This window comes from Ctenopharyngodon idella, chromosome 20 (genome assembly GCF_019924925.1).
Source record: "Ctenopharyngodon idella isolate HZGC_01 chromosome 20, HZGC01, whole genome shotgun sequence".
Lineage (NCBI taxonomy): Eukaryota > Metazoa > Chordata > Actinopteri > Cypriniformes > Xenocyprididae > Ctenopharyngodon > Ctenopharyngodon idella.
In genome coordinates, this window is record NC_067239.1 from 29,644,719 (window position 1) to 29,660,067 (window position 15,349).

The 15,349-nt window shown below is 37.3% G+C and overlaps 1 protein-coding gene across 1 annotated transcript in view; it reads right to left on the reverse strand.

The window, feature by feature from the left end:
* Positions 1-15,349, reverse strand: part of ipo13b (importin 13b) — a 48,193-nt gene that overhangs the window by 18,785 nt on the left and 14,059 nt on the right. Inside the window, 6 exon segments of the mRNA XM_051874690.1 lie at positions 28-209; positions 418-565; positions 3,069-3,189; positions 3,535-3,701; positions 5,983-6,124; positions 6,514-6,654. Coding sequence (XP_051730650.1) covers positions 28-209; positions 418-565; positions 3,069-3,189; positions 3,535-3,701; positions 5,983-6,124; positions 6,514-6,654 — 901 coding nt within the window.

The following is a 15,349-nucleotide window of genomic DNA, read 5'->3' on the forward strand; positions in this document are numbered from 1 at the left end:
TATCATGTTCATTAGAGCATGTGATACCTGTGACACAGCAACTATATTGGTAGCGTATGGGGGCAGGTCATATTTGCACTCTCTGCAGATCTTCTTTAATGTGGAGACGCTGGAAACAGACAGGTCTGGATTGCCCAATGCCTGCAAAACCAATGGCAGAACGCTGCTCAGCATCACCGGATGATCCGCCAACCACTCTGCCAACGCTCCTACAGGGAGAGACGTAATGGGTAAATATCTGGGCTGGAACTCAAAACTAAGTGTCTGTGTGGGAAAGTAATTGTGTGGAATTGTCTGGTCTGGACCAGAGGGTGTGAAAACAGCCTAAATTGCTTTGAGATGACAAATGACAATTTCACAGAAATGGCACAACGACTGTTTTTAATATTACATGAGCACCAATATGCAAGCACACACCGATTGTGAACATGACCGTGTCGGCCAGCTGGACGTTGTTTATGTTGATTCTTGGAATTAGGCCGATGAGTCCTGGGATGACATCAGAATAGTTCACATCTATCGTTTCAGCGATGGACTGGAATCCGTACAACAGCGCTTCTGTATGCTGGAACAAAAAAGACAAATTTCTGTTAAAAACCCCATGCAGGGCGGCAAGATTGGGGTTGAAAAATCTAAATTGCATTTTTTTTCCTGATAAAAAATGCGATTTAAACAGGTTTTTTTAGATCTTTGTTTGTAGGGCTGCACAATTTTTAGATAATATGCAATTATATGCAATTTTGTGATTATATATCAAAATGACTATAAAATAATAATAACTACATATACTATATGTATATTTTATGTATAGTACATATACTATACATAAAAATGTTAAACAAAATAAAAAATATTATTGTTAGCAATTATTGTAATACTTCACTGTAAAATAAAAAAATGAGTATTTAACCTTGTGCAACCTTATGGACATTTTTGTCCATTTCAGTTTTGTTTTTTGTTATAAGTGTGCCTTTGTTAATGCCAACTCCATGAATTTTGGCTCAGGTGTTTATTTTTATTGGAATTTTAATATTTTACCCTCATTTCCTTCAAAAAATCAATTTTACCCTCTGTACAAAAAATACTCACACTCAGGACCTTAAGGACAAAAATGTCCACATTGAAACCCATTAAAACTGCAATTTTTTAACCCAGGGCCATTTGACTATAAAATGATACAATATTTGCAAATAGGCATTCATTCTATCGGCAAGGCTTCAAATTTTACTTTTTTACCATTTTTTACTAGATTGTGCCATATTTTCAAATTTGGCATATAAAAGAAATACTCGCTTTATTTGTGTTTTCTGCTTATGCATATTATAGAGTCAATTGGAAAAATAATGCAGCTATAATTGTGTGGGTATGTTGGTAAGGATGTCAGAGTGTAGTTTGCATGTGTTTACTGAAAATTTAATGTGTGTAATTAGTTTGAAAGAAATTATATTGTACTGGCAATCAAAAATCCCACTCCATGTATGAGTCACACCCTTGGCAGGGTCATAGGGCCATGTGAAAACTATGAAAAAGGTCAAAGAAGGTTTGAGGTTTTTCTTTTTCGACCAAACATGCATCTTAACCCTTGATTGCACTTTTTCACTTGTTATTGTTTTTGTACGGAGATAAAAGGTACTCTTGAATTTGAAGTAGAAGTTCAGAAGCCCCTAAACACATTGTTTTAGTTTTCACCACAAGAAAATGCTGATTGTTTAGTCTGGTAGATTTTATACAAAGTTTGAGTTCACACAGGTGTCCTCACAGCCAAACCTATAAATATGTGGTGCTTGAGGGGTTGATCATTTCATTGTTTGCAAGATGTGAAGAGACGTTACTCAGCAGAGGAAGCTCTGAAGCTAGTGTTGCCCACTGACAGTGAGCACACAGGTGCATTAGAAGCTGAGGATGTAAAGAAACCGATTTGTAAAGCGTTAAAATTCTGAAAATTAATGAATGTTTGGTAATTATGAATAGAAGAGATGCTGATCAAAAAATAAATAAAAAAAAACAGTCAGTGAAAGTGGAAAAAAATATTAATATATAACATTTCTATGACAGTTTTTTGGCATGGACATTTTTGTCCATTATGGACCAAAGTGTTAGTTTTTGTAAAAAATCTGACACTACATAAAAAATATAAATGCCTCAAAATTAATGTTGTTGTTCTTCATTGACACACCCAAGAATCTAATAAGCAAAGAAAAAAAATTCTCCTTAGCATTTAGTTTATGAAAATAAACTACTATTTTTAATTTTTTCATAAAAAAAACACCTATGGCATTATGTAAACAAACCAGCATTTAAAGAGTTAAAGTTCTTAAAATTCATGAATATTTGGTATCTATGGATAGAACAGATGCTGGTTAAAAAATTTACATCAGTGAAAGTGGAAAAAAATATTAATAAATCATATTTCTATGACAATTTTATGGCATGGACATTTTTGTCCATTTTGCACCTATGTGTAACTTTTTTTTTTGAATGCACAAGGGTTAAGATAAAGTAATATAAGTAAAATAATATAATAATTTTATTGTACAGTACTAATACTTATTTAATACTAATATTTATAAAATAAATGCTAATATTTATTTTATATTTACTATTATTTTTTTTTCATTTTCAAACGTTAAAGCAAAAGCTTTTATTTTGGCGGGAAAACGCCCTTAAATCATTTTCTCTTTAGCTGACAACATCCAGTTTATAAGTGCTTCTCATTGCAAGTTTGGGAAGATGGTTGGCGCATTCAAAAGCGACTTAAACTCAGAGCAGATGCAGAGATGAGTTCACGTGGAGCCACATTTTCTGTGAACCGAGCCGCTCTGAGACAGAAAACAGCTGCTCTCGTGTAAAAGAACACCAAGCCGAGCTTCACTATGAAACAAGAAGCATATATTTACTGAATGAAATCACAGCCTTTGCTTATTCATAATTGCACTGAGCCATAACAGTTTTGTTTTTGTTTTAATTAATCGTGCAGCCCTAGCAATGTGCACAAAAGTTCGTCCCTTTGCTTTGTTTGTTTAATGAAAGAGCAAAAACAATGAAAACTGAATCCATTATTTTCTGACCTGCCATGTTGTTGTTTGTTCTGTATTGGTGAGGAGTCGCCCCAGTTTGTCGTACAGGTTACTGAGTAATTCGGCTCCCAGCATCTCGTAGACGTACATCAGTGTGTCGGATATATCCACCCTAAAAGAGTCAAACATCACAGAAATGCATTATTTTATCAACACTTCATGCCTTAGAAAAGTAACACAAACCCTTTGTGTTGTTTCATTCATTTTCTATCTAAGACAATTAAAATGAAAAGTTTTAGCCTTACACATATCAAGTATTTAAATATTAAAGTAATAATAAATATTAAATTGTAATACTTGTGTATTTTAATAATATTGAAATATTTAATTTTGCACATTCCTAATAAGAACAGCAACTTTGTCTGCTGTGCAAATACAGCAAATCCAACATGAAATTGCTGAGTGCAGAAGAAAATGTTACAACAGGCCCTTGAGAATATGAATCACACACACAGACCTGTAGATCCTGAACTGCTCCTTCTCGTCTGATGACCAGGAAGCATACTCCTCGTCCGTGGGGAACTGCGCTTTGTGCAGCAGAACGTCTACGAGCTGGAAATACACAGGCCTGTAGACCTGCAGATACACGGCCTGCTTCTCTGCCTCAAACGACATGATGTCATCCTGAAACACACGGGCAAACATCAGCAAATAAACACTAAACTACTGATTAAAAAAGGAAAAATACAGCCAGTGAGTCAATATCACTTATCACACAGTTACTTAGTAAAATAAATAATTAAAATGTTGATTTGAGTTTAATTTAATTTATTTTGTGAGAAGAGTGCAATTAAAGCAATGGATGACTGTAAGTCACCAACTGTGTATGGTTTAAAGGGTACATAACACACACAGTTTCCGCCAATCTCATGTTAATCTTGAGTACCTATAGAGTAGTATTGCATCCTTCATATCTCCGAAAAGTCTTTAGTTTTATTATATTTGTAAAAGATAGATATGCTGTACCGACTCTTTCCAAAAAGAGCAGAGCTCCTGGTGGCGTGTACTAAAATTTAACGAGTGAAAATAAAAATGAAGTTGAAATCACACTGACTTGTGTCTTCTACAGAAGCATATATCATCACTTAACCTAGGTTTAAAAGTTGTTAATATTCTATTTCTCTATGGAGAAATTAAATGGAACATCCATAATCCAATAGTTTTGCTACTGGATTTAAACCTTTAAACATAGACATAAAATATTCAGCTAATGCAGACTGTAAACACAGGCAAGGACGCAGGCAAAGGTCATTCCTGAATATTCAACACGTGACGACACACACTGCAGTAAAGCACAGGTGTATATTCAAATACAGTGCGAAGGACAGTTCAATGTCTCTAACAGACACTCTCCGTCACTGCTGAAAATTTACACACAAACAAAGCTGCGAAGCCTACATAAAAGAAGAAGAAATTGAAAGGGAGTGTGGAGTTAGCAAAGATTCATTTTGTGTACTCACAGCAAAGTTACTTTTCATTCTTTGCTTAGGGGTAAAAAATAAATACCTTCGCAGTGGTATACTGTTAACGAACATTCCGATGTGGCACACACTGATGAGAGCGCAGTTTAGATGAATATGTAAATAGGTGCTGCCTGCTTTCCTCTCAATAACAAAATAAACACACAACTAAAATGACAGCGGTGAGAAAACAGCAGTAAAGAAAGCATCTGATCATAGCGATGTGGATATGTTTGCACCAGCTCTGCTATTCGGCACTATCCTAGTCAAGTCACATCACATTTATTTACCACTTTATACAATATTGCGTTAAAGCCACACATATATTAACTATTACCTATAGGCAGGGCTTGACATTAATTTTAAAACCACTGTGGCTAGTGTTTTTTTTAAAGTTACTAGCCAGTCAGCATTTTCACTGGCCACAATTTTGACATCAGTCCCATGGGGAAGAACTGCCATATAGATATTTTTAATATTATCTCATAATTTGGCATCAGGTATATTAGGCTGCTGTCACTTTAAGATCCGACGCACGGATCCATTATACTGTTACACATGCGTTTTCTTTCTCAACTGTTTACATTCACTTAAAAGAACTGTGTTTACGTGAATACTCGCCAGCATTTTGACATTACTTGGTGAGTATTTGACTGTTTAAGCACAATAAGCAGCAAAAAATAACTCAATTTAGTACTGAGAGGTGCCTTTATGTGCACACACTTTGGGTGTGAGCACAAATTTTGCAGGAATGAGTAAAATGATGCACAATACGCGCAATCCCACACTGAAATTCAAGCCCTGTAACACCAACAATATTCATCCGGAGCAAATGAAACGAGTGAGTGAGGGGAGGCGGGTTTGTGTGTCAATCAATCGAGAGAAGCAGATATCGTTATCGCGATTAAAATACGATTAATCGTGCAGCCTTAATGTATGTGTGAACAGTCATTCACAATTCAGTAGCAAGTCCTGAACTGACATAATATTCTGCTTCTGTGTGAACTTAAAGAGTTTTATTTGGACAAAGGTTGCGGGTTCGATTCTCAATACCAGCAGGAAATGACTGAGGTGCCCTTGAGCACGGCACCTAACCCCCAATCGCTCCCGGGCGCCACAGCAAAAATGGCTGCCAACTGTTCTGGGTGTGTGTGTGTGTGTGTGTGTGTGTGTGTGTGTGTGTTCACTACTCACTGCTCTTAATGTGTGTGTACTAACTTGGATGAGTTAAAAGTAGAGGACAAATTCAGAGTATGGGTTACCATACTTGGCCTTCAGGTGCCACATTCACTATCTAGTTATCATCACTATCATCAACAAGTGCTGGATTTGAGGAAAAAAGGCACTAATTCATCTGTGCACCTGCTCACTAGTGAGGTACTGAACAGATACATGCACACTGTAGGCAGAGACGCAGTGTTTAAGATCTTAGCAGTGTTTCTCACCTGTAGTGTGTACCAGAAGGTAAGTGTGAGAGAGCTGGTGGTCTCGTTGACGGGGTAGTGCCCTGGGATGCCCGTGCAGAACATGATCATATTCACCAGTGCCAAAAAACTCTGCCAGTGCTCCACCTGCTCCAATAGAGCTCTGATAGAAAAGAGGAGAAGAGACCTTGATCACACTAACACTACGTCACATCTGGAAAATCTTTATCAATATTAAAATATTTATCAGTATTATATATTATGGATTTGTGGACAGTAAGATCTTTTTCTTTTTGAAAAATTACATTTGAAATGACATTTTTTAGAAGTGATGCATTAAATTGATCAAAAGTGACAGTAAATTTACTTTTATATTGTTACAAAAGATTTCTATTCAGGTTTATACAGGTCATTATTTTATTGTTTTTATAATTAATAACATCTAATTAACACAATAAATTAACAGCCCTATAAACTGTTTTAGAAAGTGTTTCACCTTTTCTAATGGTGTACTTAAATAACATTTTCTTCACCTATTGTGCGTGTTTGTACCTTGAATGGTTCTCTCCCAGAGAGACGGCGATCCGACAGATGCCATGTGACGTCTCCATGTCTCCATTCTGTACAGCGTCTCGTAACTGTTCCTGGAGCTGTAGCACCTGCGGTACCAACTTCAAGAGAGTGTTCACGTACCTGAAACACACAGACACAATCCACACGATGTTCAGGACTCAACATGAAACCACATTAGCAACACATTTAAAGCTTCACAGGTAACGTTTTTAGTTTTAAATTAAAATAAATAAATAATAAGGAGCAAGTACATCACAAAACCATCTTTCAAGCAGTGTTTTTGTGGGAAACTGCATACTTTCATCATTCATGCATGCATTATGTCATACCCGTAAATAAAGGAAAGAAGGTCAGGACAGTACTTGTAGCTTGAAGCCACAACAACTGAAACCTCAAACTGAAAAGAGTTTGCAAGCAGAAAAGGAAAGTGACAGTAATAAAACACAAATCGACATAGTTTGCATAGCATCAGATTTGCCGTCCACTGACAATGTATATGTTGGTAACAATGCCAATCTCTAAACCAGTTACTACTTTGGTCTATATGCCTATAAACAGCCCTGCCAAGTTTCCACCGTTATCTGATATGAATTGCAATAATTATGTCTAATGTCAGCATTGCAAAGCTTCTGTAATGCCATTTTAAAACAATTGATTTCATCAAGTCAAAACAATGGGATATAAGCTAGTACTTACCTTCTCATAAGACATTTTTTTCAGATAGCAGTATTTTGTTATTGAGAGAGTTTTCATGTTTTTAGTAATCTTCACACTGATAAGGCGATCACCTGTAACCATGAGCACATTGGCGAGCCTCAAGCCATCGGATTCATTTGAGCAGAAGAGCAAAGCCAAATCACAACTCTCATAATTACCAAAACAATGCTCCTCTGCACGACTTAGTTTTATGCTTCGCCCAATAGAGGGGCTAAAGTTACACGGTGTTGCTTTAATCTCTCATCATTTACTCACCCTCATGTTGTTCCAAACCCATAACTTTCATTTATCTTCGGAACACGAATGAAGAGATTGTTAATGAAATCTGAGAGATTTCTGTCCCTCCATTTAAAAAAGTCTATTCACCCGAAACTCTGATGATTCATAAAGAGATTGTAAAATCAGTCCATGTGAATCGAGCAGTTTAATCCAAGTCTAATCAAATCGTAATTGCATTGTGTTGAGGTATCGGCAAATATCGTATCCCTGGCACAGAGAATCGATGTTGGATTGTATATATGATTTACACTCCTAATAAACAGTGATCAGCGAATATACATAGAGCACAAGAGTTTTATGGATTTGGACGACATGAGGGTGAGTAATCGATGACAGAATTTTCATTTTTGGGTGAACTAACCCTTTAAGAGAGTAAATAAGCTCAATTTTGGTTCATGTTGACTTCAATGCTAATACCTGCCCATGATAACACACATATACTAAACAAAAGGTTTATCAATGCAGTAACTTCATGTGACGTCGTTTGGCTGTCCATTTAGGCTGTCCTGTCGATTGCTCCTGTCGATTGCTCCTGTCTGCCTCGCTGCTCAGATTGGTTTGCGTCTGTAACTCCGTATAGCTTTGTTTTGAATCTCTTACTTTTATTCATTGTTGCTTATTTTTTTATTACCGTATATGTAATATTGCCTACCACACTAATCTGACGTCGCTAGCTTGTAATATTTGAATCTAAATCGCTGTTACAACGCATTTGCATTTGCAGCGCTAGCTTGTCAACTTGTTAACAGTCGCTCGCGCGCTCCTTTTTCAACGCGTTCTTCAAACAGCTGTGGTAAGTCGGATCAGTCTACAAACACGGTGAGTCATGTCATCCTCTCCCAGCATTGCTACCTGTTCCATTTGCCACATGTTTACCATAGCTCTCTCTGTCAGTGATGAGGGATTTACATGTCATAAATGTAGGGAAATAGTCAGGCTGACAGAGAGAATCTCAGAATTAGAGACACGCATCCAAACTTTAATCGAGGATAGTAAGAATGCAAGGGCTTCAGATACTGTTTTGGATGCGACTAGCTTAGTGAACTCTGTACATTGTTTGGTTCCGGCTGTAGAGCCCGTGCAGCAGGGCACTTGGGTAACGGTGAGGCGGCCTAGCCGCGAAAAACACCACTCTTCCGTTCCAATAAGAACATCAAACAGGTTCTCCCCACTCAGTGATACACCCACTGAGAATCCTGTTGAAAGTGCCCTAGTTATTGGCGATTCTATTACACGGAACGTGAAAATAGAGACACCAGCCACCATAGTCACATGTTTGCCGGGAGCCAGAGCACCTGACATCAAAGCAAATTTAAAAGTGCTGGCTAATGCTAATCGTAAATACTCTAAGATTATTATTCACGTCGGCACTAATGATGTTCGACTTCGCCAGTCGGAGATCACTAAAATTAACATTAAAGAGGTGTGTGAACTCGCAAGTACAATGTCAGGAGAAGTAATTTGCTCTGGCCCCCTTCCTGTTCGTCGGAGTGATGAGATAGTTAGCAGATTATCATCACTCAATGGCTGGCTGTCTAAGTGGTGTCCGCAAAATAATATAGGTTTCATAGATAATTGGAAAAGTTTTTGGGGCAGACCTGACCTGTTAAAAAGAGATGGTATTCATCCCTCCCGGGATGGTGCTGCTCTTCTCTCTAGTAATATGGCACATAGTCTTAGAACTGAAACATGACAAACTGGGGCCCAGGTCAGAAAGCAGCAGACAAACTGGCTAAACCGACCGTCTGCTAGCTGCCTCACGTTACAGAAGTCAGAAAATTCAGATAACTCTCAACACATAGAAACTCTTACACCTAGATATTTTCAAATAGAGACTGTGTCTGTACCCCGAATTAGTAAAAACAAAAAACTTCCAAACCCATTTAATGGTAAAAATTTAATTGATGTTCAACAAATAAAAAATAGAGATAATAATGCTAAACAAATGATAAAACTCGGGTTGTTAAATATTAGATCCCTTTCTTCAAAATCACTTATTGTTAATGATATTATCAAAGATAATAATCTAGATGTGCTGTGTTTGACAGAAACTTGGCTAAAACCGGACGATTACATTACTTTAAATGAGTCTAGTCCTCAAGGTTATGATTATCGACACAATGCCCGTCAGAAAGGCAAAGGGGGAGGTGTTGCTGTAATCTATAGTAATATTTACAGTATTAGTCAGAAGTCTTTCAAATATAATTCCTTCGAAACTATGGTACTTTACGTAACATTATGTAAGTTGACATTTGTGCTGGCTACTGTATACAGGCCACCAGGACACAATACAGACTTTATCAAAGAATTTGCTGACTTTCTATCAGAGTTAGTACTAGCTGCAGGTAAAGTCCTTGTTGTTGGTGATTTTAATATTCATGTAGATAATAAAAAAGACGCATTAGGATTGGCATTTGCAGATATTCTAAACTCTATTGGTGTTAGACAACATGTGTCAGGACCCACTCATTGTCATAATCATACTTTAGATCTAATATTGTCACATGGAATCGATATTGATGCTGTTGAAATTCTGCAGCAGAGTGACGACATCTCAGATCATTATCTAGTCTCGTGTATACTACATTTAGTCAAGGCGGCTAAACTGCCTCCATGCCATAAATATGGTAGAACCATCACTTCTACCACTAAAGATTGCTTTATAAATAATCTTCCTGATCATTTTCATCGCCTTAGCATACCAGACAGCTTAGAAGACCTCGATGTTGCAACAGAAACTATTGCCTCTGTCTTTTCCAGCACATTAGACTCAGTTGCTCCTTTGCGTTTAAAAAAGATTAAGGAAATTAATCCAATGCCATGGTACAATGACCACACTCGGGCCCTAAAGTTAGCAGCCAGAAAAATGGAGCGCAGCTGGAAGAAATCAAAACTAGAAGTATTTCGTATTTCGTGGAGAGAGAGAATGATTGAGTACAGAAAGGCCTTAAAATCTGCTAGATCTGCCTATTTTTCAAAACTCTTAGAAGAAAATAAACACAACCCTAGGTATTTATTTGATACAGTGGCTAAATTAACAAGAAATAAAGCTTCAACTTCTGATGTTTCCAAAGAGCACAGCAGTAATGACTTTATGAACTTCTTTACTTGCAAGATTGATAATATTAGAGAAAAAATAATAACCATGCAACCGTCTACTACAGTATCGTGTCAGATAGTGCATTGTAGTGTCCCTGAGGAAAAATTCAATTCATTTACTGCTTTAGGAGAGGAAGAATTGTCTAAACTTGTTAAATCATCAAAATCAACAACATGTATGTTAGACCCTATACCGACTAAGCTATTGAAAGAAATGCTTCCAGAGGTCATAGACCCTCTTCTCAATATCGTCAATTCATCTTTATCATTAGGATACGTACCAAAAACTTTTAAGCTGGCTATTATTAAACCTCTTATTAAAAAACCACAACTTGATCCTAGAGAATTAGTCAATTACAGGCCGATCTCAAATCTCACTTTTCTGTCAAAAATACTAGAAAAGGCAGTATCATCACAGCTATGTTCCTTTTTAGAAAGAAATGGTATCTGTGAGGATTTCCAGTCAGGATTTAGACCGTACCATAGTACTGAGACTGCTCTCATTAGAGTTACTAATGATTTGCTCTTATCATCAGATCGTGGTTGTATCTCTCTATTAGTGTTACTGGATCTTAGTGCAGCATTTGACACTATTGATCACAATATTCTTTTAAATAGACTCGAAAATTATGTTGGCATTAGTGGAATTGCATTGTCATGGTTCAAATCATACTTATCTGACCGTTATCAGTTTGTAGTAGTAAACGAAGACATGTCATATCGATCACAAGTTCAATATGGAGTACCACAAGGCTCAGTACTAGGACCGTTACTGTTCACTCTGTACATGCTACCCTTGGGAGATATCATTAGGAAGCATGGCGTTAGTTTTCACTGTTACGCTGATGATACTCAGCTCTATATTTCTTCGCGCCCTGACGAAACTTACCAATTCACAAAATTAACGGAGTGCATAGCTGATATAAAAAATTGGATGACCAGTAATTTCCTACTACTAAATTCAGAAAAAACAGAGATTCTAATTTTTGGACCAAAAACTTCTTCACGTAATAACCTAGAATATTGTCTAACACTTGATGGCTGCTCTGTTAAGTCTTCGTCGTCAGTTAGGAACCTAGGTGTGCTCTTTGATACCAATCTTTCATTTGAAGGCCATGTTACTAGCATCTGTAAAACCGCATTCTTCCATCTTAAAAATATATCTAAACTACGACATATGCTCTCAATGAAAAATGCAGAACAGTTAGTTCATGCGTTCATGACCTCAAGGCTAGATTACTGTAACGCTCTACTGGGTGGTTGTTCTGCTCGCCTGATAAATAAACTACAGCTCGTACAAAATGCAGCAGCTAGAGTTCTTACTAGAACCAGGAAGTATGACCATATTAGCCCAGTTCTGTCAACACTGCATTGGCTTCCTGTTAAACATCGTATAGATTTTAAGATCTTGCTAATTACTTACAAAGCACTAAATGGTTTAGCTCCCCAGTACCTGAGCGAGCTCCTAATTCATTATAGTCCTTCACGTCTATTGCGATCTCAGAATTCAGGCCAGCTGATAATACCTAGAATATCAAAATCAACTGCAGGTGGTAGATCCTTCTCCTATTTGGCACCTAAACTCTGGAACAATCTTCCTAGCATTGTTCGGGAAGCAGACACACTCTGTCAGTTTAAATCTAGACTAAAAACGCATCTCTTTAACCTGGCATACACATAACACATTACCAATTTATATTTCCAAATCCGTTAAAGGATTATTAGGCTGCATAAATTAGGTCAGCCGGAACCGGGAACACTTCCTATAACACCTGATGTACTCGTTACATCAGAAGAAGAATGGCATCTACGCTAATATTAGTCTTTCTGTTTATCCCGAGGTTCACCGTAGTCAACCGGATCCGGGCCGTATCCAGGTGAGACCAAGGACCTGCACCTTGACACGACCACAACGCAGCCCTGAAGTATCAGCAGAGATTGAGTCAACTAGATCATCCCCTGTGAAGGCCTCATCGACACGACAGCCACGACACAGTTCCTCAACAACCGTCCATACCGGCGTGATGAATACGATCCTCAATTGGATGGAACTGAAATAAATACTTTTAATGTTGCGATCCTATTGGACTTATGATAGCAACCTGAATTGTAACAAAGCACTGTTGGCCAGAGGAGAACTGGCACCCCGACTAAGCCTGGTTTCTCCCAAGGTTTTTTTCTCCATTTTAACACCAATTTGCCACTTGTCTGCCACCTGATGTCACCTGATGGAGTTTGGGTTCCTTGCCGCTGTCGCCTCTGGCTTGCTTAGTTGGGGACACTTGACTTGACATTTTGATATTCAACAGTGCTTTTGATCTGCCTGCATTGACACTATTCTTTAAGAGCTGCTGTGCAGTCAAACAATGTACCAGTTATCAATGTAAAGCTGCTTTGACACAATCTACATTGTAAAAAGCGCTATATAAATAAAGGTGACTTGACTTGACTTGACTTGACTTGCTTGGTTAATTTACTTCTGAACACATTCCCATAATGCTCTCTGACAAAAACACAATGGACAACATTAACTCTTCTCTTCAAATCATCACGCTTTCCTTCATTTGTCTACAGCTGTTACCACATTCCCACATGAACTTCAGTCATGTTCCTCACCCCTGCTGCCATCTCAGCGATTTTGGAACAATCTGTCCCCTCGCTCGCTCTCTCGCTCTCTGCCATCTCATCCTCCTTTTGGTGTCAACAGCAGGAAGGACACACGAGTGGAAATGTTAACGAGGTACGGACAAAGAAAAAGAACGAACGCCGGCTCATTACTGGCTCGTCTGAGGCTCAGCGCTCGACAGACACATCAGGGATCATGTCTCTGTGGCATTAAAGAGCACTTCATTAGGGCAAACATAGCTAAAATCTACAGCGTCACACCCTTAAACGCTCATCTGTTGGGCTTTTTTTCAGATCGGTGGCAAAAAAAAACATTTTTTTGACACATCCGACTCAAACGGTTTCATTTTATTTGTAGCAAAAACTAGTATAAAAATAACAGATGAAATAAATCATTAAACCTCCAGCAATCTGATTGTAATTATCAACTAAAAAACATTTGAGTTGAAGATGACGTGACAAAACAGGATCAAATGCTCGTTTCCTCTGAGAATGTGTTAAATGAGACATTACACAGACTGTGATATAATATGATGATAATAAATTAGTCTAAAAGAGATGTTTCACAGATCGATAGGTCTTGTTTTCTTCATTTAAACCGGTTTCTGAAGTGTGCTGAAGGAAAAGTGTGCCTGCCAAGCACACACTAAACGACACTGAAGGATCTCATGTTTTTTTTAAAGGGGTCATTTCATGGAAAAGATGATATTTCTTGCTCTTTATTTAAAAAAAATAAGACACTGTCAATGTAAACACAAGTTCTGTTCCAAAACAGATATTGGCAGCATTTAAAGGCATTTCAGGCAACCAACTGTTCCAAATGGCATGGAGAAACCTTATGCTGCATTCAGAGACTCCAGATTCTGTCCAAATTCTAATGCAGTACTGAACGCATCCTTAACGGATGAGGCAATCACAGAATGCACACATTGCACAGTAATTAAAACATCATCTAAGATGGATGATGCAACATTTCTTTAAATACTGAAAGTAATGATTACTCTGTCTTCAATCTATTTATTGTGTAAACATGCTAATCTCAAACTTGGAATCAATTATGAGTCAAGTCAAATCCTGCTTTCCATCAATTTATTATATATTAAATATCTTCTGCTTTGCATTTTTGTCATTTCATGCCATGCAGCTTTTCTTTTTTCAGTGTGCTATACAATTTTTTTGTCAATGGAAACTTTGAATCTTTCAAGTCGCACAGTTCAACAATGAAAATGCTTTTTTTTTTTTTTAAAGAAAATTATACTTTTATTCTGCAAGGATGCATTAAACTGATTAAAAATAAAGTGATTTATAATGTTACAAAGATTTCCATTTTAAATAAATGCTGTTCTTTTGAACCTTCTAATCATTAAAGAATCCTGAAAAAAAAAAATCATGGTTTCCACACAAATATTAAGCAGCACAACTCTTTTCAACATTTAACAATAATAGTAAGAAATGTTTCTTGAGCAGCACATCAGCATATTAGAATGATTTCTGAAAGATCCTATATAAATAAAATCTAGATAAACTAGCTGGTTGTTGGATGGCTAGTAAATTAGTCATGACCCATCCCTAGATGGAGAATGTGGCCCCTTTAAAGTGCTGCGTTTGTTTGCAGTGTGACCCTGTCCTTCCTGGTTTCATTGATCTAATGGCTGGTGGGGCTGCAGCTCTGGCGAGTGCATTTATTTATGAGTTCTGGTTTTAAGATGCTTTTACTAGAATAGGCTCTAAATAAATAAATAATCATGTCAATGACACTGCAGTCAAGGTCAAGAAGAGCTTTCAACACCTTCAGGAAAATGTCACAGCACACCTGTGTGTTTTGAGATGGTGAACGTTGGTCTAATCAAAGGCTACGTCCACATTAATCCATATATATTTGAAACTGTTTCCTTTCAAAACGTTCCCTGTCTACACTTGCATTTTTAAGCATTTTCCGAAAAGTTGCTCCTCCACACTGAAGTGTCTGAAACTTTAAAATTACTGCGCATGCATAAATCATCATAAAAGCTCACTGAGATGATGCTGAGAGACCAGATATAATAATATTCTCATTCTTTCCTTCTGTCATAATCATTTTATTAGCACAATATCC